The sequence below is a fragment of the Oncorhynchus mykiss genome, chromosome 13 (genome assembly GCF_013265735.2).
Source record: "Oncorhynchus mykiss isolate Arlee chromosome 13, USDA_OmykA_1.1, whole genome shotgun sequence".
Classification (NCBI taxonomy): domain Eukaryota; kingdom Metazoa; phylum Chordata; class Actinopteri; order Salmoniformes; family Salmonidae; genus Oncorhynchus; species Oncorhynchus mykiss.
In genome coordinates, this window is record NC_048577.1 from 20,298,604 (window position 1) to 20,324,166 (window position 25,563).

General features: G+C 42.1%; 2 protein-coding genes across 3 annotated transcripts in view; both read right to left on the bottom strand.

Moving 5' to 3' along the window:
- Positions 1 to 236: 236 nt before the first annotated feature.
- Positions 237 to 17,054, bottom strand: LOC110485877 (neuroblast differentiation-associated protein AHNAK). 2 transcript variants are annotated; one of them, XM_036940555.1, is made up of 5 exons: positions 16,883 to 17,054; positions 14,903 to 16,755; positions 7,195 to 7,315; positions 6,812 to 6,984; positions 237 to 6,400 (listed from the first exon to the last, which is right to left on the bottom strand). In XM_036940555.1, the coding sequence occupies exons 2-5, from the start codon at positions 14,912 to 14,914 to the stop codon at positions 566 to 568; spliced, it is 6,141 nt and encodes a 2,046-aa protein (XP_036796450.1). In that variant the 5' UTR covers positions 14,915 to 16,755; positions 16,883 to 17,054; the 3' UTR covers positions 237 to 565. The 2 variants fall into 2 exon arrangements, with proteins under 2 accessions (XP_036796450.1, XP_036796451.1); XM_036940556.1 differs by lacking the exon at positions 16,883 to 17,054 and adding an exon at positions 7,608 to 7,664 and having other exon boundaries at positions 243 to 6,400; positions 14,903 to 15,247.
- The window catches only part of si:ch211-69b7.6 (neuroblast differentiation-associated protein AHNAK), a 38,845-nt gene continuing 14,483 nt past the window's right edge, over positions 1,202 to 25,563 (bottom strand). Inside the window, exon 6 of the transcript XR_005035489.1 lies at positions 1,202 to 1,272. The gene's annotated coding sequence lies outside the window, so the exon portion shown is untranslated. The remainder of the gene's footprint in view (positions 1,273 to 25,563) is intronic.

Below are 25,563 nucleotides of genomic sequence, written 5' to 3' on the forward strand. Positions count from 1 at the left end.
CGGAGGTAAACATCTCTAATAGGTGAAGCCATACTATAATTGTTTTTTCAAATATAAATATTTATACAAAAATAGCAGTTGAGTAAAAAAATAAATAATAATGATTCTCAGCTTGAAATTTTTAATTTTGCCAAACATTATTTCAATGTTAAAAAGTAAGGGAAATAATAAACGAAGCCTAGGCTAATGCATTTTGAAGTTGTTTTGAATTAATTCTTTTGTTGAATTCATGTAAAGAAAGATAAAACAAGGGTTTTATAAAAGTTTCGAAATCCCATTTTATTACAATGTAGCAAGTGTAGAGTAAAAATACCATTCAAATAGCTTATCAGCAGAACATAAACCTTTCATACATTTTTTAAATCACTTGACAAAAGAAAGCTTTACACATTCGTTCTCAACATGTTCATAACAAATGCCAAACAATTTACATTAAAAAAAGTACAAATATGTGAAAATAATCTGATGCTTGTTTTATACGTAACAGACGTTTTCTGCATTATGTTTCAACAGAAGATTGTGATTCAAACAAACCTAAAATGACATTTAGTCAGTTGTCTGAATGCTATATAAGCTTTGAAAGCCAGAATGTTGACCCTTTTAAGTTCTCATCTTCTGGAACTTCAAGGTCCACATTTGATGCACTGAAATCGAGACTTCTGAGTGTTTGAGATCGACGGTTTGACTCTTCCTTGTGCCGATTTTTCAGGCTCCCAGTTCCGTCTGGTACATCCCCTTTGACATGTTTGGGAAATGCAGTGACAAAATATGCTTCTTGATCTTCAGACATTTTGGGGTTTGAACCATGAGTACAATTTGGCATAGACATTACAATTTCAGACTGTTTTGGACTTCTCCTTTTTGTTCTGCCAGTTTCACCAGCTGGGGCTTTTCTATGATGTTTATTGCCCTTGAAGTCAGTTCTGCTCAAATTTAAATCTGTCTGTGAAACCTCTACTCCATACCCTGGCTGTGGGAGTTTAGGGACTGAGGCGTTAATACTGGCAAGACTTGAGTCTACATCAAGGTCTGGTATTCTTGTATGACTACCCAATTTAGTCTTAGATTTGGGAATTTTTAATTTCCCTGTGGGATCGTTAAGGTCTGAACCTCGCAGCTCCAAACCAGATGCTTCGTACTCAACTTTTGGCAAGTCTATATCTGCAATGGGATAACTGACCCTTCCTTTGACCTTCCTAGACTTACTATCAGTGTGTGGCAGTGTCTCTTCGGTATCTATGTCCATTGCTTGCAATTTTAAATGCGCTACACCTGGGATATCAGATCTGCGTTTACTATGAGATGCCACTTTGTATTCTGGGCCTCTGATATCAGCTTTGGGTAAACTCAGGCTGACATCTGGGTGACTAACTTTCAAGTCTGGTGCTTTTAGATCCACTTTAGCCTTTGGAGGAGAAATGTCATGTGTTTTCATAAAGTCCATATCTGTACCTGCCCTTAGGTTGGGACTTCCAAACTGAGGCAATTTAAAGGATTGCAGTTCAAATTTTCGAGATTGTATAGCAATGTCACTGTCTGGCAAATTGAGATCAGCTTGGGGGCCGTTGAGATTTCCAGAGGGAACATTTATGTCTAAATCTGGACTACCGATCCCTGTGTTTACTTTCGGGGCTGACAAGCTCAGGTCCGGTCCATCAATGTCTCCATCTATTCCAGCATCTGGACCATTCAGACCAGAAAGGCTGAATTTAGGCATTTTGAGGTGGGGCATTTTGAAATTCCCAGAGGGGGAATCAATGTTCATATCTGGAGTGTCTACATCTATCTTAGGGGCTTCTAGGTCAACTGTAGGTAGGTCCAGGTCCGGTGAACCAATCCCACCTTTCATCTTTGACAATTTCAAACCTATGTCAGCACTTATGTCTTGATCTGGTCTTTTTGGTCTAGACAACATAAATTTAGGCATTTCGGGCATTTTGAATGTAGGAGTGCTGATGTCAAAACCAGGGGTTTTGATGCTACCATTTTGCCTCTCTATGGTTGGAACTCTGAATCTACCTGAGGGCATATCTGGAGCATTGAGGTCTAGTTTGGGACCTCTGAGATGATCCTTAGGTAGTCTCAAATCTGGGGGGCTGATTCCCCCTTTTAGCTTTGGGGCTGAGAGATCAATATCAGGTAAGTCATAATCAGGTGCATCTACATTTGGCCCAGATAGCCCGAAATCAGGCATCTTCAAATCAGGAATTTTTAGACCTGTTTTGGGTCCTTTGAGATTAGCTATGGGGGCATTGATATCTTTTTCTGTGCCGTCTAAGTCTCCATCAATGTCAACATCTGGTCTCTTTAGGCCCCTGAATTTAGGCATTTTAAATTTGGGCATTTTGAATTTCCCAGAAGGTGCATTTATGTAAAGATCTGGGGTATTCACATCTAGTTTAGGGGCTTTGAGGTCAGCATCTGGTACATTCATGTCTGGGGAATCAATTCCCCCCTTTATCTTTGGGGCTTTGAGATTCATTTTTGTGGATTTTGGCATTTTACCAGATAGCCCAAATTTGGGCATTTTCAGGTGACCAGAGGGGTCATCAATGTCCAGATCAGGAGCATTCAGATCAACCGTTGGTTTCTTCAATGTAGGTACTTTGACTTTACCTGAGGGCATATTAAAGTTTACATCTGGTGCATTGAGGTCTAGTTTGGGGCCTTTGAGGTCAACATCTGGCAGATCCAAATCTGGGTGACTAATTCCCCCTTTAAACCTGGGGGCTGAAAGATCCAAGTCAGGCCCCTTAACTTTTGGTCCAGATAAACCTAAATCTGGCATCTTGAAAGTTGGCATTTTGAATTTTCCTGATGGACTGTCAATATCAGCATCTGGAATGTTGAGGTCTGCTTTAGGACCCTTGAGTTTGGGAGATGACAAGTTCATATCTGGTCCCTCTATAGCGCCATTAATGTCAACATTTGGTCCCTTCAGGCCCCTGAATTTAGGCATTTTGAATTTCCCTGTGGGTGCATTGATGTCAAGATCTGGAGCAGTCATGTCTAGTTTAGCGGCTTTGAGGTCAGCATCTGGTAAATTCAGGTCTGGAAAATCAATTCCCGCCTTCATCTTTGGAGCTTTGAGATTCAATTTGGGAGATTTTGGCATTTTACCAGACAGCCCAAATTTGGGCATTTTCAGGTGACCAGAGGTGTCATCAATGTCCAGATCAGGAGCATTCAGATCAACCTTTGGTTTCTTAAATGTAGGTACTTTGACTTTACCTGAGGGCATATTAAAGTGTACATCTGGTGCATTGAGGTCTAGTTTGGGGCCTTTGAGGTCAACATCTGGCAGATCCAAATCTGGGTGACTAATTCCCCCTTTAAACCTGGGGGCTGAAAGATCCAAGTCAGGCCCCTTAACTTTTGGTCCAGATACACCTAAATGGGGCATCTTGAAAGTTGGCATTTTGAATTTTCCTGATGGACTGTCAATATCAGCATCTGGAATGTTGAGGTCTGCTTTAGGACCCTTGAGTTTGGGAGATGACAAGTTCATATCTGGTCCCTCTATAGCACCATTAATGTCAACATTTGGTCCCTTCAGGCCCCTGAATTTAGGCATTTTGAATTTCCCTGTGGGTGCATTGATGTCAAGATCTGGAGCAGTCATGTCTAGTTTAGCGGCTTTGAGGTCAGCATCTGGTAAATTCAGGTCTGGAAAATCAATTCCCCCCTTCATCTTTGGAGCTTTGAGATTCAATTTGGGAGATTTTGGCATTTTACCAGACAGCCCAAATTTGGGCATTTTCAGGTGACCAGAGGGGCCATCAATGTCCAGATCAGGAGCATTCAGATCAACCTTTGGTTTCTTCAATGTAGGTACTTTGACTTTACCTGAGGGCATATTAAAGTTTACATCTGGTGCATTGAGGTCTAGTTTGGGGCCTTTGAGGTCAACATCTGGCAGATCCAAATCTGGATGACTAATTCCCCCTTTAAACTTGGGGGCTGAAAGATCCAAGTCAGGCCCCTTAACTTTTGGTCCAGATAAACCTAAATGGGGCATCTTGAAAGTTGGCATTTTGAATTTTCCCGATGGACTGTCAATATGTGGAATATCTGGAATGTTGAGGTGTGCTTTGGGACCCTTGAGTTTGGGAGATGACAAGTTCAGATCTGGTCCCTCTATAGCGCCATTAATGTCAACATTTGGTCCCTTCAGGCCTCTGAATTTAGGCATTTTGAATTTCCCTGAGGGTGCATTGATGTCAAGATCTGGAGCAGTCATGTCTAGTTTAGCGGATTTGAGGTCAGCGTCTGGAAAATTAATTCCCCCCTTCATCTTTGGAGCTTTGAGATTCAATTTGAGAGATTTTGGCATTTTACCAGACAGCCCAAATTTGGGCATTTTCAGGTTACCAGAGGGGCCGTCCAGATCAGGAGCATTCAGATCAACCTTTGGTTTCTTCAATGTAGGTACTTTGACTTTACCTGAGGGCATATTAAAGTTTACATCTGGTGCATTGAGGTCTAGTTTGGGGCCTTTGAGGTCAACATCTGGCAGATCCAAATCTGGGTGACTAATTCCCCCTTTAAACTTGGGGGCTGAAAGATCCAAGTTTGGATTCTTTACCTCAAAGTCAGGCCCTTGAACATCTGGGCCTGAGAAGCCAAAGTCTGGCATTTTAAATATTGGCATCTTGAATTTTCCAGATGGACTACCAACATCCACATCTGGCTGTTTTAATTTGGAAGATGATAAGCTCAGGTCTGGTCCATCCAACTCTCCATCAATGCCAAACTCTGGCCCTCTAGGGCCCGAAAGGGTACATTTAGGCATCTTAAACGTTGGCACTTTGAATTTTCCTGAAGGTGCATCAATGTCAATATCTGGAGTGTTTGCATCTAATTTAGGTGATTTCAGGTCGACTTTGGGTAAGTCCAAGTCAGGTGCATCAAGTCCACCTTTTATCTTGGGAGCTTTGAGACTTAGCTTTGGTGTTTTTACATCAGCATCAATGCCCAAGTCTGGTCTTTTTAGGCCAGAGAAGCCAAATTTGGGCATCTTCAGTTTACCAGAGGGGGCATCCACATTGAAATCAGGAGCTTTGAGTTCTGCATGTGGTTTCGTTAGTTTGAATTTACCTGAGGTTATGCCGATATCTGGAGTACTGAGGTCAGGCAAACAGACGTCTGATAGACACATCTCATCCGCTGAGCGGTCCAGGTCTGGAGTCCTAACTCTTGGTCCAGATATATCAAAGTCAGCCATACCAAGACTTGGTGTTTTGATCTTCCCAGATGGGATACCAATGTTTGCATCTGGCAACTCTAGATCTATTTTGGAACCTTTAATGTCTACTGAAGGTAAATCTACATCAGGGACATTCAGGTCAGGAGCACCAATCAAAGAGGTTTTAAGATGCATGTCTTGGGTCTTTAAAACGGCATCAATGTCTAAATCTGGTCCTTTTGGTACTCTGCGAGAGAGCCTAACCTTAGGCAATTCAAAATAACCAGAGGGATCATCCACATCAAGGTTTGGGTTTTTCAGTTTCTTGGAGGACCGGACTCTGATTTTACTTGAAGGCATATTCATCATGCTGACATCTGGGGCTTGCAGGTCTAGATTAGGACCTTTGAGATTAACATCTGGTGATTGTAGGTCTAGTTGGGGACCTTTAAGATTAACTCCTGGCATATCTTTATCTGGGATCCTCATATTTGGTGTACCAACCTCAAGGCTGGGTACATTTACGCTGGGTCCAAATTTGGGCATTTTGAACATTTTGCCTGTTCTTTCATTATCAAGCTTTGGGGTATTGATATTTAAAGTAGGTCCAGTGACAACCCCCTCTGGTAGATTGAGCTCTGCTTCCGGGACATTGATATCTCCTCTAACTTTGGGAAGTGGATCTATAACTTTCAGGTCAAGATTAGGGCCTTTGATGTCATCTTTGGGCAAAGACATATCAAATTCTGGAGCATCGATAGCATCTATATCAGTTTCAAGATATGGCCTTTCCAGGTTAACTGATGGAGCATCAATGTTTAGTGACCCATTTAAATGAGGCAGGGAGAGATCTGATGTACTAATGTTGGTATTAGGCAATGAAAGTTCTCCACCGCGAGCATCAGGTACCGCTCCATTGACATCAAGTTTAGGCACCTTTAACTTTTGAGCAGAGAATTTGAGGTCTGGAGACTCTAGGTAGGTAGGAGCATCTACTTTGTGTGTCTCCACAACTGGGTAATCCATGGTGAGGACAGGGGGTTTGAGGTCACCTTTAACTTTAGGTTTGCCCCAGAGAGGTCTCGGTCCCTTGCCCTTCACCTGTCCATTATGGGAGCCTCTTTCCCCAGCACCTGCAGGTTGTCCAGGGCTGTCATCCTTCATGAACCTATTTATTTTGGCATTGTAGAGTCTATTATATGAATCCTTCAGCATCTGTAAAGAGAAACCAATCCTTAATGGGATAGTTCGAGATGTTGGCAATGAAGCCCTTTATTTACTTCCCCAGAGTCAGATGAACTTGTGGATACCATTTGTATGTCTTTGTGTCCAGTATGAAGGAAGTTGGAGGTAGTTGGAGGTACGAGCCAATGCTAACTAGCGTCAGGAACAGCTAGCATGCTAGCTTTCAGTCATTGAGCTAACGCTAGTTAGCAACTTCCTTCAAACTTCACATAGAGACATAAAAAGGGTATCCACAAGGTTATCTGACTCTGGGAAGTAAATAAAGGGCTTCATTGCCAACATATCGAATTGTCCCTTTAAAAAACAACATATTTTATCCAGCAACCTTTCTGAAATAATACCCCCCCTGCTTATTCTATTTACTAACTATATTCCACAAACCTCCTCTGGTGCTTTGACGCTGTCCAAGGTCCCCATACTCTTGCTCAAATTATTTTTCGTCAGAACTTGAACCTTCTCATCAAATCCATTATCATCCATCAGCTTCAGTATTTTCAACACATCGTCTTTCGACAGTTGGTCAAAGTTGATTGTGGCACCCACAATTTCATCTCCTGAAAAAACAGTTCAAAGTATGGTGACTGAACATTTCAATGATTCTAAATGTGTCTATGTATTTTATGTCCTTTTTCTCTTCACTGTTACACTGTGTTTTACTATTCAACAAAATTCAGACAACAATCCAAAATGTGAAACCTTACATTTTCTCAAAGAACCATAAGTACCTCAACAAAAATGGTATACATTAAATAAAAGACTCATACCTTCTTTGAGACCCTGATTGCCAGAGGAGCCACCGATAACGCTGGAGACGACCAATCCTCCCTTTTCTGATTCCTCCAGCATCAGCCCCTCAGAGAGGCTCCTTCCCCTACGGTGACCAGGCTAAAAGCAGATATGCAAAGGTAGTTACAAGAAATGAGCAAAGACGGGTGTGTGGCCTCAGCATTGGTCATGTTCCAATAACCCAAACATCAAACAGAATTTCCACAATGAACTTAAAAATACATGTTATTTACAAATCATTTTTAAATAGATTTTAAAAATGGAATTCACTTCTAGAAAGTCATGTTGGGGGCATAGGTGTTTTTTCAAAAAGTACATTTCCTTTTGCTTAGCTTATTGTGTTGGAATATGCTTGTTATTGCTATCATCATGGCTGAATGATCTCACATACCATGATCCTTCTGATGTTTTCACAGCAGCCTTTAATGAAAAGTTATTCTGTTTAAACCTGTTGAAGAGGAAAGAATCAAATAAAAATAAATGCTCTGCTTGGTTTCCTTCTATAATTATCAAATCATGTAAGCATATATACTGCAGCCTACTTTAATAGCCTTCAAGAGTATCAAATGCAAAAAAATATATATTTACACTCTAGAATAAAAAATACAAACAAATACAATAATGGCACAGCTCAGTCTACCATAAAGACCAAAATCATCTGAAATCACCACTAAAGAGGGGCTATGGAGAGGTAACCTGTTTACATAAGCAAATAGGCACATGGTTGACACCCAGGTAGCTGCACCTTTGAGGTATTCGAGGTGTGGCCTTGGGAGATGGAAGGAACAACAGGAACAAGTTTGCCCAGGGAAATAGAGACAAGTGCACTATAGTCGGGTGTACACTCAGAAGTGACCACACCCACCACTTTCTATTATGAAAAGCTTGCCGGGGCAGGTGTTCAAATAAAGTGATTTGTAAACAATCGTTAAGAGTATATGTCGTGTAAGTGATTTGTGTCACAAGCTTAGTGAGACGGCTGCTCTATGAGCAACCAATTCCACAATGATCAGAATAATCAGAATTTACTTCATCATAAAATACCTCCAAAAGATGAATATGTAAAAAATATTCATCACTCAGACTTACTAAACTACACTGAGTATACCAAACATTAGGAACACCTAATGCTCTCCATCTTTTTCCCTCAGACAGACTCAATTGGTCGGGGCATGGACTCTACAAGGTGTCGAAAGCGTTCCACAGGAATGTTGGCCCGTATTGATTCCAATGCTTCCCACAGTTGTGTCAAGTTGGCTGGATGTCCTTTGGGTGGTGGACCATTCTTGATACACACGGGAAACTATTATTTTGTCTTGCCCATTCACCCCTCTGAATGGCACACATACCCAATCCATGTCTCAATTGTCTCAAGGCTTAAAAATCTGGCTTTAACCTATCTCCTCCCCTTCATCTACACTGATTGAAGTGGATTTACCAAGTGACATCAATAAGGGATCATAGCTTTCAGCTGGATTCACCTGGTCAGCAATGTTCCCTTTAGACTGCACGCTCGCAGCTCCCCCGGGAGAAATATCAGCCCATGGAGAGAATTCAAGAGCAGTGGTCACCAACTGGTCAATCTATTTTTTTTATTTGTCTCGGGCTGTTGACAGTAAGTGCACCCAATTCAGCTGCCCTGCGCACCTGGTAGGTGAACTGTTGTGATTTTGAACCATTTCATGTGTCTGAAGGTACAACTCTGCCTTCCCGGCTGGCCCGGAGAGCAAATCAAGTGCACTATATACCTACTGCTGGCCAATCCGAGGGCTCAGATTACCGTGTCCGCAGTAACGTAGCAGGCATAAAAGAAAGCTACAGCAAAGTTGATACTGTGATATTTAAAATCGTTGAAAACCATGACTAGAGAGAGACTGTCAAGGAATTTTTCTGAGTGAGTTCATGTGTAAGTTCTTATTCAGCACTGTCAAGGCTTTGTATTCAACACTTATAAACCGGAAGCCAGTGCATTCTTCCTATTTCCACTCAGCGTTACAACCAGCACTGGAGCCGTAATGAATGAGCACTGGTGTAAAGTACTTTAGCAAAAATACTTGAAAGTACTACTTAAATTGTTTATTGGGTTATCTGTACTTTACTATTTATATTTTTGACAACTTTTTATTTTACTTCACTACATTCCTAAAGAAGATTATGTACTTTTTACTCCATACATTTCCCCTGACACTCAAAAAGTACATTTCAAATGCTTAGCAGGACAGGAAAATGGTCTAATTCACACACTTATCAAAAGAACATCCCTGTCATCCCTATTACCTCTGATCTGACGGACTCACTAAACACATGCTTTGTTTGTAAATGATATCTGAGAGTTGGAGCGTGGTCCTGGCTATACGTAACATAAGGAATTTGAAATTATTTATACTTTTACTTTTGATACTTAAGTATATTTTAGCAATTACATTTACTTTTGATACTTAAGTATATTTAAAAGCAAATACTTTCAGACTTTTTCTCAAGTAGTATTTTATTGGGTGACTTTCACTTTCACTTGAGTCATTTTCTATTAAGGTATCTTTACTTTTAATCAAATATAACATAGGAGTAACAGCATGAATTTGTGCATGAGGCAGAAATAATGCGGTGCGACTTGAGTTTTTCCATCAGCTGAAAGACAGTGACCCTTTTTGGCCAGTGTCAAAAAAGGTAGAGAGGAGGGATGGAAAGGGAGAGAGGAGGGATGTAATCAGAGCTGTAGCAGGCCTATATGCAAATAGACCATTGCCGTATATGGATCTGTGCCATTTACTTTGAACTGGACTGTGTTTACAGCATGGGTGGTCTTGAGTAGATGTACTGTTTTGAGATCAAAGCAAGAGCTGCATGTAGCATGCCCTGCATGTAGCTGTCATGATCTGCTTCACCTGTTCCTGTGATTGTCTCCACCCCCTCCAGGTGTCACTTATTTTTCCCAGTGTATTTATCCCTGTGTTTCCTGTCTCTCTATGCCAGTTTGTCTTGTATGTTAGTCAAGTCAACCAAGGAGTTTTCCCGTACTCCTTTGCTATTCTCTTATTGATCGTCTTCCCGGTTCTGACCCCTGCCTGACTCTAGACTACTTTCCCACCTGCCTGATCATCCTGCCTGCCCTGACCTTGATTCTGCCTGCCCTTCGGTACCTTTTGGAATTGAACTGGTTTAGACCCTTTTGCCTGTCCACAACCATTCTCTCAACTTCCCCTACTGGATGAATAAATACTTTAAGACTCCAACCATCTGCCTCCCGTGTCTGCATCTGGGTCTCGCCTTGTGTCATGATAGTAGCCATGTGTGCACATTTTGTTCATTTCCTTTGCTAGTTAGTGAGTTATTAGCCCAGTTATAGATCATTTGTAGTCAACAATAAGGGAGTACATTTTTAGACATCTTTGAAAAGCAGTCAGGAAAATAGTTTTTTTAGTCTTAAAGGGGAAGGCTTTAATAAGCTCAGTAGCAAATAGGCAGAGGGTAGCAATGATTTGTCTGGTATGAAAATAATAATCAATTTTATTTTCTTAAGTGGTTTCTTGCATCAAACAACACAACAACATTTTCAGTCACCTGAAAACATTTTTGCCACCTCCCTTGTCTGAAGGACAAGTGGATAAACAGGTTAATGTCAAGCCCTGCATGTTTTTTTCAAAAGTTTAACACATCGGCTGCTACTGTAGGCTGAATGATAAAACAGGTTTTTTTCATGTTCAAATGTTATGGGATGCATTTTCTCAATTTATTTTATGGTAGGCCACTCTGGTAGAAGTGGAGGCTCATCAGAGGAGGAAGGGGAGGACCAGTTTCTTAAAATAAACATGAAAAAAGGTATGTTTAAAAAAAATAAAACTATACTAAATATAAACATATCACCAAGTAATTCATTAAAACATACTATTTGGAAATGAAGGCTTACAGTAGCCTCAACAGCACTCTGTAGGGTAGCACCGTGGTGTAGCCGGAGGACAGTTAGCTTCCATCCTCCTCTGGGTACATTGACTTCAATACAAAACCTAGGAGGCTCATGGTTCCCACCCCATTCCATAGGCTTAAACAGTAATTATGACAACTTCCGGAGGATGTTGTCCAACCTATCAGAACTCTTGCAGCCCGAACTGACATGTTGTTCACCCAATCAAAGGATCAGAGAATGAATCTAGTACTGAAAGCATAAGCTACAGCTAACTAGCACTGCAGTGCATAAACTTTTGTGAGTAGTTTACTCTAAGAGAGAAAGACAATATTTTAACAGTTTTGAACAAATTAATTTCTTCCAAAATGGAGAAGCGAGAGAGAGATTTCATATTTTTTTCCACTTTCAGTTTCACTTACTTAGCTAGCAAATGCAGCTAGCTAGTTCAGCCTACTAAAACACCCTGCTCAAACAGAGGAATGCTATGTTAGCTAGCTACTGTAGCTATGACTATCCAACACAACATTGGAACTCTTCCAAGTCAAGGTACGCTTTTGGTTTGACTAATTTTTTGCCACCGGGGACTGCCAGTGTAAGTGCTAAACTGCTTACTTACTGCACACTAATGTTACTACATGATTGTAGCGTGTTTACTAAGGGGTTAGTTCTATTAGCTATGTTGACTATGACATTGCTTTAGCTAATATGGTGACAAGGATGTAGGCTGTGTGTTATGATATGGTTTGGCTTGGAAAGATTTTTTCACCTTGTCACATACAGCTGTGTTGTGCATTGAAGTCCACAAGCGAAGGGAAAATGTGAGAGCCGGAGAGTGCATAGATGCGAGAAGGAATACAACATGGCTGCTATGAAAGTGAACTGTGTTTAAGCATGATCAGGGGTGTATTCATTCTGCAGATTCTGTTGAAAAAAGTTTATTAAACTGAAGAAAACGGATCAAACAGGGATAAACATACCTGAATTTGTCCAATAGAAACTCTCGTTTGCAACTGTTGGACTAATAATTACACCCTATATCAGCTAGAAGCAGGCAAGAAGTGTGCAAGGCGGCATTGAATATGTCACTTTCTGTCATCTCACATTTTTCTCTCGACCTGTATGCACCTACGTTGTAAACTTTCATTCATAGGCTAGGTTGTAGCAACCTCATGATGGGTATAGTGAGTATCATGTAGTAAGTAGCCTAAACCTATTGCAGTTACAACCAACTGGGTGAATGGAATATGATCGACAGTCATCAAATATGCTGTAATAGAAATAAGGCCTACTAATGAAAAGGAAAAAAAAGTCATCCTCCCTCATCTTAAATGGCACTGACCGCCACTGTCTGGTAGGCCAGACTGTGGCCACTGTTGGCCACTGTTAAAACTGTAACTTAAAGCGGGAAAGCCTCAGTGTTTACAGTAAATGCCCACAAAAATTTCACAATGCTGAAATTTGCTCAGTGATGCAAAACAATTGAGGGAACATTGCTGGTCAGTCTATGTCATGGAAAGAGCAGGTGTCCTTAATGTTTTGCATGCTCATTGTATGTGTTGCTTGACATTTTCCCCTATTGCATATACGTCAGCCAACTCATCAATCTGTTGCATTGTGAATTGTAAGGACAGACCCTGGGAGACGAGAAGCAAGTACAGGGAGTGAACATTTAATAAAACCGACAATAAACAAACAAGGACAGCGTCTGGACAGGGAAAACATAATGACAATAATGCTGACACGGGAAACAAACTGAGGAGCAGACAGATATAGAGAGGGCAATCAACAAAGTGAAGGAGTCCAGGTGAATCCAAAATTGCGCTGATGCGCGTAATGATGCTGACAGGTGTGCGTATTGATGGGCAGCCTGGTGCCCTCGAGCGCCAGGGAGGGGAGCGGGAGTGTCCCACCTGGGCGAGCCTGACGGGCCGGCCGAGACATCGGAGTCAGACGAGCCGGCTGAGGCATGGAATCCTGACGAGCCGGCTGAGACGTGGCAGCCCGACGAGCCGGCTGAGGCGTGGGAAACCGACGAGCTTGTCTGAGGCGCGGGAGATTGAGGAGCCGGCTGAGGCACGGGAGCCTGACGAGCCAGCTGAGGCATGGGAGCCTGACGAGGCGGCTGAGGCGCGGGAGCCTGACGAGCCGGCTTAGGCATGACGTGGGGTGGGAGCCTGCCGAGCCAACCGAAGCAAGGAAACCTCTCGAGCCAGCTAAGGCGTGGAAGCCCAACGAGCCAGCTGAGGCACTCCCGGTTCCTCCGGCAGCATCACCCGGAACCGATGTCACCAACAAAAGAAACCAAAAGAAAAAAAATCCTGATGCTTCAAATTGTGGTGACAGCATTCTGTGAAGAGACACGTTTGGAAACGAGAAACAAGTACAGGGAATGAACATTTAAGAAAACCGACAATGCTGCTGACACGGGGAACAAACTGAGGAACAGACAGATATAGAGGGGGAAATCAACCAAATCCAGGTGAGTCCAATATTGCGCTGATGTGCGTAATGATGGTGACAGGTGTGCGTGCGTAATGATGGGCAGCCTGGCGCCCTAGAGGGCCTGGGAGGGGGAGCAGGAGCAGGCGTGACAGTGAATGGAATAACTTTCATTCAGGAGCAGAGATTGAATGTAATTATCCCACACCCCCAACAACGCCTTATGAAAGATGCATTTAGGAAAGGTAACTACAGATAACAGCCAAAATAACAGAAAAGCTTGAGTAAATGAGTAATGCAAAGTATATTGAAAGCAGATGTTTCCACACAGGTGTGGTTCCTGAGTTAATTAAGCAATTAACATACCATCATGTATAAAAAAAATACTGGGCAGGCCATTATTTTGGCTACCATGGCCAAGCCCCCATAGGATGACAGTGCCCTCATTCACAGGGCACGAGTGGTCACTGAATGGTTTGATGAGCATGAAAATGATGTAAACAAAATGCCATGGCCGTCTCAGTCACCAGATCTCAACCCAATTGAACACTTATGGGAGATTCTGGAGTGATGCCTGAGACAGCGTTTTCCACCACTATCAACAAAACTTCAAATGACAGAATTTCTTGAGGAAGAATGGTGTCGCATCCCTCCAACAGAGTTCCAGACACTTGTAGAATCTATGCCAAGGTGCATTGAAGCTGATGTGGCTCATGGTGGCCCAACGCCCTATTAAGACACTTTATGTTGGTTCCTTTATTTTGGCACTTACCTGTATATTCACTCATAAAGAGGAGTGCACTGACAGTAAGCTAAATGCTGCAATCATATTTCATGAAACATGGCACGTTATTAACATTTACTCTGTTCAAATAATTCCTATTATTTGACATTCGATCACATTGTGCAGAGCTGTAAGAGATTACAGGCTGACTGAGATTTTCTCCAAATCGAAGGTTGTTTTTTTTATGAGCTCTCTATTGACTCAAGACAAACTGTATGCTTGTGAATATTTAACTTTTAATATGTACTGTACTCTACATACCACTGTACAGAAATATGCCAATTCAGAGTGTCTCTTCAAAATGTATGGTTTCACCTACTCTATATGCATCCTTAATATATTTTTTCAGGTATTAAATGTTTCACATCAGCATATTAAAACACCGTCCATGCCAGTAGTTAGTGTAGACATTTGCATTACAAACCTCACCCTGATTTGACATACTCATCTAGCTACTACAACGATGACATCATTGTGGACTTCTTAAACAACAACAATAGTACCTGGCACCATATAGTCTGGATGGAGTACTTCAGCAAAAGTTGACAACAACTCTTACCTTAGGCTCCATTGGGCTATTTTGACTGTGTTTGTTCTTGTTAGTCAGCCATTGAAGAGTTTAACCGCCAATGTGAGAGAGCTGCGACACAATGTTACTCCTGTAGGACTGCCTACACCGTGCCTCAGTCAGCGAAAGCATACTCTCTGCAAAGCAGACAAACTGGTTCCACATTCGGCATGTCTTCCCAGCCACACACCGTCACACACAACTTCCCCAGTCCAGGTAGGCACCGTGAGCACTGAAACCTGGCCTCTCAAAACTGGAACTGTGAGACAGAGGGGGGAGAAAAAAAAAACAGAGCACTCTCCACGCAAAGACAGGAGGAAAACAAATAAGACTGGTCATAGAAAAAAAATGCAGAGGTGTGCCAAAGAGTTGTCTTGTTTCAAGGGAGGGGCTGCTAGGTCGTTCATTCATGACTCATGGTAATTATAAGGCACAACAATGAAGGTGTGGCATGATCTAGGGATGAAGACTTGAATAGAACTGATTTGAGACATCATAACATTCTTACTGTGTTACCATACCTTTAAGGTGGGGCTACTCCTTCCAATTACCATTAATGACAATTATGTAATCGCACTGACATTTTGATGAACCCAAACTCAACAAAATAATAACATGAGATGTGTAAATCATAGAAATATGACGATTGTCATAATGATGTTCAAGCAAACTCAATAAATCTAAAAAGTGACCAGACGTGTAAAACCAGTGCAGCCATTTTATTTAGAATATGTTACACCTTCATATTACTGTACATGAGAGTACTGACCACTACTGAAAACGCTGCATGTAAAGGCGATTCTCCCTGAGATGTTCTCTCTTACAGTATATTACAAAACAGAAACATTCTCAAATGACTGATATACAGTAGTTCTGCTACAGAATGGCTTGAAATCCTCAGACGTAACAATATTGTGAGGAGCTTCCAAACAAAGGTGCTCTGTGTGAATGGTAAACAAAGAGAAATAGCAACTTTAAATTGTCTTTATCTCAGTCTATTTGTCAGCAACAAGTCCATACAGCAAACAATGTGTAAACATGCATTTTATCTATGTGAAGAATGTCCATTAATGTGCACTCTAGCTATACAGATCATACTGTCAACAGACCAGGTGCAAAAGGAATCTCAGACATTCATAAATGATTGACGATGCTGCAAAGTGAATGACTGACTTGTCTAGGAAGACAACTTTTCAGCCAAAATCCATTATAGTGCTATAGGATACTCACTTCATACAAAAGCAATTAAAGTACTTATTCATTGTTTCTTCATTACCTCTGTGCTATTGACACATCGTCAGTTCTTTTGTACCACATTAACGCGTTTCATGAATAAAAAGCTAGAAAATTAACACGACTTCCTAAAAGATAGTAAAATAATAATCTTGCTCGGGTTGGATTATTCATACCTTACTCTCTGAGGTCAAAGGTCAAATGTCAGTCGGTAGGCCTCGAGGAAGAAGTCTCCGCACTTAACCACAGATCTAGGATCAGATTTCCCTACCTCAATCCTAACCTTAACGCTCATGGGGATTTAAAAAATCTAACCCTGGACCAGTCATTTTTTATAGGGCCAACTTCTACCACCGCCATTGGACGGGTGGTTGGTTGGTCCACTGATTCCATCCACCACTGGTCTCGTGGGGGGAAACAGAGAGAGATCCCCATTGACATTTCCCATTTGCATTAGTCCTCTGATGGCTTCTACTCTCTCTCCCCCTCGCACCAACCAGCTTGCAGAAAATGGAGTCGTCTCTTTGACACAGATCAGTAGGGCTGTCAAACTCCACCACCTTCCCAGAACGCATCACCAGCACTCTGTCTGAGTACCTGATGGTGTTGATCTTGTTGACAGAGAGAGAGAAAATCAAGGTCTTTATGAGTCACTATTCCCACCAAACGATCAAGCACTGAATATGTACGTCGCTATGGATAACAGCCTCTGCTAAATTACTTAAAGGAGTCGCTTACTGTTTTACAGTTATGTGAGATGGTTCCTCACCCTGAAAGTAGTCTATGGGTGTAACGGGATCGGACCAATATGCAGCGTGGTACGTGTTCTTCATGTTTTAATGAACAAAAACACTGAACACGGAAATACAAAATAACAAATTGAAAGACAGAAAGGAAAACCGAAACAGTTCCGTGTGGAACACACAGACACAGAAAACAATCACCCACGAAACACTGGTGGGAAAAGGCTACCTAAGTATGATTCTCAATCACAGACAACTAACGACACCTGTCTCTGATTGAGAACCATACCAGGCCAATCGCAAAATACAACATAGAAAAACAAACATAAACTGCCCACCCCAACTCACGCCCTGACCATACTAAAACAAAGACAAAACAAAGGAACTAAGGTCAGAACATGACAATGGGCCAAGAGAAACTGTAATCCATGGTTCAGTTTAGTTTAAACATCCACTACAACCTTCAGCTAACTTTAGCCACCACAACCTAACATTTAATGGAAGTGATGGGGGCATATGAGCATGTTTTTTTTTAATGGCCAAAACACCTTAAAAAAGTTACATCAAACCAAATATGGAATTGATTTGAAATGATTTCAGGTAATAATTCCTATTATTTGACATTCATTCACATTGTGCAGAGCTGTAAGAGATTAGAGGCCGACTAAAATTTTCTCCAAATCTAAGGTTGTTTTTTTATGAGCTCTCTATTGACTCAAGACAAACTGTATGCTTGTGAATATTTAACTTTTAATATGTACTGTACTCTACATACCACTGTACAAAAATATGCCAATTCAGAGTGTCTCTTCAAAATGTATGGTTTCACCTACTCTATATGCATCCTTGATATCTTTTTTCAGGTATTAAAATGTTTCACATCAGCATATTAAAACACCGTCCATGCCAGTAGTTAGTGTAGACAAACCTCACCCTGACTTGACATACTCATCTAGCTCCTACAACGATGACATCATTGATTTCAGGTGATGTGGACATTTCTTTCTTTTTTTAAAAACATGCTCACATGCCCCCATCATTTCCATTGGGTGTTAGTGTGGTGGCTAGTGTATGTGTGTGGGGAATTGTTTTAAGAAGGTCACACCAAGGATCATTTAATTATTTGATTTGGAATTTTAAGCCCGTTGAAGTATCAACCAATTATTTTGTGAGAGAAAAATTACAAGATGATGTCAATACTGTTTATGCATCGAATAGCTATGATGAGCACTCTCTCATCTGTGTATGTGGGACTGAGTTGGGCCTCTAGGGCTTGAGCTAACAATTGACCTACAGCTGGCATTCCATAGATAAGATGTGGTGTGTGTGACCCGAGATAGAGATCGCCTGGAGGAGTAGAACAATTCAATTCAAGATGCTTTATTGGCATGGGAAACATATGTTAACATTGCCAAAGCAAGTGGAATAGATAATATACAAAAGTGGAATTAACAATAAAAAATGAACAGTAAACATTACACAGTTCCAAAAGAATAAAGACATTGCAAATGTCATATTATGTACTGTATATATACAGTGTTGTAACAATGTACAAATGGTTAAAGTACAAAAGGGAAAATAAATAAACATAAATGTGGATTGTATTTACAATGGTGTTTGTTCTTAACTGGTTGCCCTTTTCTTGTGGCAACAGGTCACAAATGTTGCTGCTGTGATGGCACACTGTGGAATTTCACCCAGTAGATATAGGAGTTTATCAAAATCGGGTTTGTTTTCTAATTCTTTGTGGATCTGTGTAATCTGAGGGAAATATGTGTCTCTAATGTGGTCATACATTGGAGAGGAGGTTAGGAAGTGCAGCTCAGTTTCCACCTCATTTTGTGGGCAGTGTGCACATAGCCTGTCTTCTCTTGAGAGCCAGGTCTGCCTACGGCGGCCTTTCTCATTTAGTGATGGGCATTCCGACTCTTTTCAGTGAGCCGGCTCGTTAGGCTCAGCTCACCAAAAAGAGACAGCTTTTTTGGCTCCCAAATGTCTCTTTAAAAAATATATGTTTGGTATTTTTTCAAGTCACAGTTTGCAATAGTTTGACTATGATTGGTGTTAAAACAATTATAATTAAATTATTAAATGAAATCATACTCTACATTAACCACAATGTATTTAAAAATGCATTGGTTTGTTATGAAAAAGAATGCTATTAAGCATTTGCATTTAAAGTATAACTTTTTAATGTATATGAACAAAGTGCATATAAATCTAATCATTCAAAATTAATACAATCTGAACATCATAATAGAATATTGCACCATATCAACAAAAAAAACAACAATATGCAAAACTGCAGCACCCCACTTAAAACATTAAACTGGTCCCTCTTTTCTCTCTCTCCTTTATTGCCATGTTATAACCAGCAGCACACATCAATGCTGACCATATTTTGCTTTTATGAGAGATTTGCATTCAGAAATACAAGCTGCCTCACTTGAGGGTCTGATGCGGTTTCTTCTCTCAGTAATTATTTGTCCCGTTTTCGAGAAGACCCTCTCAGGGGGAACGGACGTGGCCACTATGCAGAGTCTCTCTGTCATGACTTTAGTAAGTCGTGGGTAGACAGAGGCCTTGTTCTTCCACCAGCTCAGAGGATCTGCAGATCTTTCAGAACGAATGTGTGTGTGCTTGAGCATGTAGGCCTGCCTATATTATCTTATTTATTTTTTCGTTCTTTGAATTAGTTAATTCTATTCATTTAAATATTTTGATTATTCCTATCTTAATTTTTAAAATATTTTTATAAATAGATTCGGCTCTTCTGATATACAAGCCGGCTCCCAACGTTCACCTACAAGAGCCGGATCTTTGAGCTGACTCGTTCGCTAACAACCCATCACTATTCTCAATAGCAAGGCTATGCTCACTGAGTCTGTACATAGTCAAAGCTTTCCTTAAGTTTGGGTCAGTCACAGTGGTCAGGTATTCTGCCACTTTGTACTCTCTGTTTAGGGCCAAATAGCATTCTAGTTTGATCTGTTTTTTTGTTAATTCTTTCCAATGTGTCAAGTAATTATATTTTTGTTTTCTCATGATTTGGTTGGGTATAATTGTGTTGCTCTCCTGGGGCTCTGTGGGGTGTGTTTGTGTTTCTGAACCGAGCCCCAGGACCAGCTTGCTTAGGGAACTCTTCTCCAGGTTCATCTCTGTAGATGATGTCTTTGTTATGGAAGGTTTGGGAATCACTTCCTTTTTGGTGGTTGTAGAATTTAACGGCTCGATTTGAAATTTTGAGGGTTATGGTGTAGGGGTTACCGACCGATCATCATCAACTTCGCTGACGGAGGAGGCGACGCCAGTCAATGCAGTGATGTAACGTTAACTGGTCATGACTGTTGTTGACTAGGCTAGCGTTAGATACTGGATAACTTTGTTGCAACTCTAGTTGAAGGTAACTAGCTAATTGCGTCTGAAGTGTTTTGTGTAACACCCTCCAGCAAATAACGTTAGCAAGCAACTCAACTGCAATGAAAATTGCAACATAGTTTCTCTGTGTACCCCTGTTATTAGATAGTTACTGTAGCTAGCTTCCACCTCAGTTAGTCAAGTACTGGAATACATTTTGTTGACAGATTTGTTTTTGTAATGTTTCGTTACCTCCACCTCATTTGGCTAGACTGAAGTTGGCATAGCTAATGTTTTCTGAAAAATAAATGTCTCTGTATTTGCTGTGTGTGTGTGTGTTGACAAAGCCTACAAGACCGGGAGCTTGTTAATGCCAACTGATATATTTGGGTTCAGTTGTCTTAACAAAACGTTTGTTTGTGTCAGGATGACATCCCTGAAAATGTTTTCATCCTGGAGAAGACTGTGCAGGAGGCAGAGGAGGTACATGCAAATGTTATTTATAAGACTATTGTTTATTTCAAGTATATGCAGTGTTTCTTGAATATAACTATAGCCTAATAGATGCCTTAATTGTTTTCTACCAATAGGAAAGAACGGTTAGTACAGCATGCCAAACTCAAACTGACCCCTGAGTGCCAGAGTGTTCCTGTGCTTCGGTGGAGAAGAGGTCATAGTCCTGCCCCTACACGCCACAGATGGAGCTGACGAAGAGTGAGATCAGTGAAGACCATAACTCCCTGTATGAACCTGTGAGCTCAGAATCACAATAATCACAGTGTGAGCCAAGACATACTATCGATCACCTTGGGGGAGCTGGCTGGTGTTCCGAAAATGGCGAAGGACGTTCAACAACAAATTCAAAGATACATCCATCCATGAAGGGAATCGGAGTGGAATTGTTTTTCCACATCATTTTTTTTACCCGTTTCAACGGATGTGCTACCTTGTTCCGGTTCTGCTGTTTCACCTCTCTTTCTCAACCTATGAATGCTCAGCTATGAAAAGCCAATTGACATTTGCTCCTGAGGCGTTGAACTGTTGCACCCTCTATAACCACTGTGGTTATTCTTTTGATGTAAAAAGGGCTTTTGTAAAATACATTTGATTGATTGATTGATTGTTTTGCTGTGCTGGATGCTGTGTATTCACTAACTGTCTGAGTGATGGGACATTTGTATATGATCTGTAACATATTCTGGTGTGTATTTAATCTGCATCTTAACTTCTTAAAGTGGCAATCAGCAACAATAACAAAGTGACTCCCTGCTCCTCTTTTGGTAAAAAGCTGAGGGGTGGGGCTGGAGAAATGTATCCACTCTCCAATTCATAGACAGAGTAATAGATGCAAGGACTGACCATCCATGACATCAACATTGTAATCCTGTTTACATGATCTGTTTAGACTACCATGTACCCAGATAAAGGCGCCTGCTAAATAGCATATATTATTTAAGTCTACTTTGACTCAGTGTAGTTACCATTTCTTTCCAATAGACGGCAGCCAAAGCTATTTGAATTCACTACTCTAGCGACAGGGACATGGGATTAGTGTGCGTTGAAAGTAGTTTTATCTTCCAAGCAAGGTTATCTGATTACGCTTGAACCTGTTTTTATAGTTGACAAGCTAACTAAGACTATTTTTACATAAGGCGCATGCATTAGGTCTCTTTCTTGAAAAACTTATAGCAGGCTAGATTTACCAAATGAACTGGTTTTATTCAAACTCAAACTCTATGTAAATGACTTTGCTTCTGGGTATGTGCGCAGTGTTGCCAAGTTAGCGACTCTGTCGCTATATTTAGCGAGTATTCAGACCCCTCTAGAGACACATTTTCAAAAAAATCGACTAGCGACAAATCTAGTGACTTTTTCTGGTGTTATTGGAGACTTTTGGAGACTGACGTGAATGCACGTATCGTTTTTACTGTTCTCAACGAGCAGTGGGTGCTGCCGGGGGCCCCACCCCCATCCCAAAGCACTCACAGGCAGCACAGTCCTCATGCAGCAGTCCCTCCCAGCTGCAGTCAGAGCAGGAGGTGTTCACCCCTCCGAGACCAGACTACAAATGTATCGCGCATGCGGGAAGCCTCAGTCACTTATTCACCTTGTCCACTGTGTGTGTGCCTCTCCGTGACCTAAACTAAACATCTAGCTGGCTAGCTCATCGTGTCTCAGTCTAAACTGTACACTCAAAAATACAGAAAGGAGTGGGAATCAAACCCTGAATTCAAAGGCTGGTTGAATCCGTTAATTGGAGATGATACACGAGCATACTGCCTGTATTGTAAGGCTGATTTCCACACCAAACTTAGTGATGTAAAAAAAAAAACTTTAGGGATGTAAAAAAAAGAACTTGCAAACCTGCCCCATTAAATTCGCACCATCAGTTCAATGATACATTATAAATAGTGCATGATAGCCTTAATAGATTCTGACCCTTAATACTGCAGATTCCAGAATCTATTCTGGCTAAGTGCATAATAAGAAGGCAATGAATGAAAAGCAGACCTACTTGATCTTGCAGGGTCCACAAATTTGTAAGGAATGGATACATTCAAGAGTAGAGCATTCACTTAAAAAAGGACATTTGATGATCAGCATTTATATGTACTACTGGTCATACCAGCCACTACATATCTACAATAAAGTGACAGCTAGCTAAGTTAGCATTAGCCTGTTTTAATACTCAAACTTTTAGTAATGCCTCTACCACACACTGTAACTGTCACGACTTCCGCCGTCGGCTCCTCTCCTTGTTCGGGCGGCGTTCGGGCGGTCGACGTCACCAGCTTTCTAGCCATCGCCGCTCCATTTTTTATGTATCCATTTGTTTTGTCTTGTTCCCCACACACCTGGTTTTCATTCCCCAATCAATTCATATGGATTTATTCCTCTATACTCTGTTCCCCATCATGTCTTTGTGTAGAATTGTTTGTGTTACCTGTATTTTTATATTGTGGATATTGTTACGCGCATTACTTTTTGTCTATGTTCCGTGTTTTGGGCACATTTTATGTTACTTTGTGATGTCATTTTGACCGGGATAAAAAGTGTGCCTGTTCACTACACTCTGCACCTGACTTCGCCTCCAATACACAATCCTAACAGAATCCTACAGCAGGAGCAGGTACCCCGGTTGAGGAACGCACCATGAACCGCTGGGAGAGGCCGGGTTATCTCTACCCGTCCCGCCCGGATCCAGCTCCAGTGGAATACGTCTCTCCCTTCCCAGGGAGTATGATGGGACGGCCGCACAGTGCCAGGGGTTCCTTTTTCCAACTGGACCTATACCTGGCCACTGTTCACCCAGCTCCCTCAGGAAGGGAGAGAGTATCCGCCCTCGTCTCATGCCTGTCGGGGAGAGCTCTGGAGTGGGCAAACGCTGTGTGGGGAGAGGAAGAAGCGGCGTTGGACCACTTCGAGGAGTTTACCCGCCGCTTCCGGGCCGTCTTTGACCAACCGCCCGAAGGTAGAGCTGCGGGTGAACGCTGCAAAGAGGCAGGGGACGAGGAGCGCACAGGATTTCGTGCTGGAGTTCTGGACCTTGACCTGTTTGTTTCCCTGAGTTCTCCCGCATTCCCATTATAAGGCGCTCGTCGATTCAGGCGCAGCTGGGAATTTTATTGACAGAGCGTTAGCACTTAGTTTAGGGATCCCCATTATTCCTGTGGATAGACCTTTTCTGGTTCACGCTCTGGGTAGTCGACCATTAGGGTCCGGGCTAATCAGGGAGGCCACGGACATGGAGACACAGTTGGGTCAGAATGAGAAAATCAGTCTCTTTCTCATTGACTCTCCTGCGTTTCCCGTGGTACTAGGCCTTCCCTGGTTGGCTCGTCATGACCCCACCATTTCCTGGCAACAAGAGGGCTCTCACGGGGTGGTCGCGAGAGTGCTCAGGGAGGTGTGTAGGGGTTTCCGTGATTTAGTTCTCGCCTTCTGTAAGAAGAATTGTGGGATAAATCTCCTGGTAGACGCTGCACTTCCCAGGAGTCATGTGTATCCCCTGTCGCAAGCGGAGACGGTGGCTATGGAGACATATGTCTCCGAATCCCTGCGTCAGGGGTACATTCGGTCCTCCACTTCACCCGCCTCCTCGAGTTTCTTTTTTGTGAAGAAGAAGGATGGAGGTCTGCCCCCGTGCATTGATTATGGAGGTCTCAATCAAATCACGGTGAGGTACAGTTATCTTATCGCCACGGCGATTGAGTCAATGCACGGGGTGCGCTTCTTCACTAAACTGGATCTCAGGAGTGCGTACAATCTGGTGCGTATCTGAGAGGGAGACGAGTGGAAGACAGCGTTTAGTACCACCTTAGGGCATTATGAGTATCTCGTCATGCCGTACGGGTTGATGAATTCTCCATCAGTCTTCTAATCCTTCGTAGACGGGATTTTCAGGGATGCAGGGTGTAGTGGTGTATATCGATGACATTCTGATATACTCCGCTACACATGCCGACTGTTGGAACATGACCTGTACATCAAGGCTGAGAAATGCCTGTTCTTTCAACAGTCCGTCTCCTTCCTAGGGTATTGCATTTCCACATCAGGGGTGGAGATGGAGAGTGACCGCATAGCAGCCGTGAGTAATTGGCCGACTCCTACCATGGTAAAGGAGGTGCAGCGATTTTTAGGGTTTGCCAGTTACTACCGGAGATTTATCCAGGGATTTGGTCAGGTGGCTGCTCCCATTACCTCACTGCTGAAGGGGGGTCCTGTACGTCTGCAGTGGTCGGTTGAGGTGGACAAGGCTTTTGGGCAGCTGAGAGCTCTGTTTACCTCGGCTCCCGTGCTGGCCCATCCGGATCCCTCTTTGGTATTCGTAGTGGAGGTGGACGCGTCAGAGGCTGGGATAGGAGTCGTGCTCTCTCAATGCTCGGGCACGCCACCGAAGCTCCGCCCCTGTGCTTTCTTCTTGAAGAAGCTCAGCCCGGCGGAGCGGAACTATGATGTGGGGGACCGGGAGCTGTTGACTGTAGTTAAGGCTTTGAAGGCGTGGAGACATTGGCTTGAGGGGGCTAAACACCCTTTCCTCATCTGGATTGACCACCGCAACCTGGAGTACAACTGGCCAGCTAGGAGACTGAATCCTCGTCAGGCAAGGTGTGTGGATATTGTGGATATTGTTACGCACGTTACTTTTTGTCTATGTTCCGTGTTTTGGGCACATTTTATGTTACTGTGTGCTGTCATTTTGACCGGAATAAAAAAGTGTGCCTGTTCACTACACTCTGCTCTCCTGCACCTAATTTTCCTCCATTACACAATCCTAACAGTAACGTTAACTGATATAGCAACAACACATTTCTGTAA